Source organism: Cryptomeria japonica, unplaced genomic scaffold (assembly GCF_030272615.1).
Source record: "Cryptomeria japonica unplaced genomic scaffold, Sugi_1.0 HiC_scaffold_27, whole genome shotgun sequence".
NCBI classification, from domain to species: Eukaryota; Viridiplantae; Streptophyta; class Pinopsida; order Cupressales; family Cupressaceae; genus Cryptomeria; species Cryptomeria japonica.
In genome coordinates this window covers 1,281,650-1,282,979 of record NW_026728849.1, presented here as the reverse complement: position 1 = coordinate 1,282,979, position 1,330 = coordinate 1,281,650, and the positions used below count along the sequence as shown (strand labels likewise).

General features: G+C 40.0%; 1 protein-coding gene across 1 annotated transcript; it reads right to left on the bottom strand.

Annotated features, from left to right (window-relative positions):
• Positions 1 to 222: 222 nt before the first annotated feature.
• LOC131861585 (uncharacterized) lies at positions 223 to 720 on the bottom strand. Its single transcript, XM_059214935.1, has one exon. It carries the CDS (start codon positions 718 to 720, stop codon positions 223 to 225), a length of 498 nt encoding a protein of 165 aa, XP_059070918.1.
• Positions 721 to 1,330: the final 610 nt, after the last annotated feature.

Genomic DNA, 1,330 nt, shown 5'->3' with positions numbered 1-1,330 from the left:
AATAAATCAACTTTAAGACATCAGGAATTAGCTGATCAACCAGCTTTCCTATCAACGTGAAATTACATGTGATAGTGCACTTTGATTCACATTTGGTGCTCCAGAAGAAGCTGAACATTTGTGGAATGTAAGAGGTTTTATTTGTGTGGAACGCCTACTGACAACGGATTAGAAAAGAGAAACGAATATTAACTGAGATCCAAGCCAGCCATACGCCGAGTTTTATCCGGAGAAAATAGCCTTGTTGGAGGCGTGGCAGCAGGGTCTGGGGTCTTCACCATTGCCCTCACAGTTCGCACAGCCTGCTAACTGCTCCATGCCTGCAAGAACATTATTGGTTTTCCCAGCAACCTTATTGGAGGGGTGGCAGCACGGTCTTGGGTCCTTACCATTGCTTTGACAATTCGGACAGTCATCTAGCTGTTGTGAGAAAACAGCCTTATTCGAGGGTGACGAACAGCAGGGTCTTGGGTCTTCACCGTTACCCTTGCAGTTTGCACAGTCAGCTAACTGCTCCATGCCTGCAAGAACATTATTGGTTTTGCCAGCAACCTTGTTGGAGCGGTGGCAGCAGGGTCTTGGGTCTCTACCATTGCTTTCACAATTCGGACAGTCATCTAGCTGTTGTGAGAAAACAGCCTTATTCGAGGGTGACGAACAGCAGGGTTTTGGGTCTTCACCGTTGCCCTTGCAGTTTGCACAGTTATCTAATTGCTCCATACTTATAAAAACATTATTGTTTTTCGCAGGATTTTGGGGGTGATATCGAGCGGAGACATGGACAGTAAACAGAAACAGTAGAACGACAAGCAGTGCGCTCATTTTCATGCCCATCAAACTCGACATATTGAAGATCGAGAGCCTTTTGCTGAATCAAAAGCAAAGGAAACGTTTACGTTCTAACTGAATAATCGGTTCGTAAATGAAGATTGAGATGGAATAGAATGTGATGTAATAACCCATTTATACAGGGAGTCGTGAGTTATAGTTTTTACTCAAATCACGCATTCAAAGTCTTATGGCGTGGCAGAGACGGTGAAATTAGGTCAATCTTTACCTTAAACAGGATATCTGTCTTTCACAGAAATTAGAACGTGATTTTATTCAACATACAACTTTTGACTCTGTAAAGTTCCGACTTATTTAAGGTGTTTTTAGAAATCTTTTTCACTGTCATTTCTTTCGATTGTTACAGATAAATTTTAATTATTAAAAAAGAGGTCAAATATTTATTATTTTGGGGGCAGATATTGTGTAAAATTAAAATTGATTATTTGATTATTCAAATGGTAATGTTTAAATAAACCTTTTAGTAATTTTAAATGTTATT

Coding starts and splice junctions, on each gene's coding strand:
- LOC131861585 (XM_059214935.1), bottom strand. CDS start 720: ATGGAGCAATTAGATAACTGTGCAAACTGCAAGGGCAACGGTGAAGAC.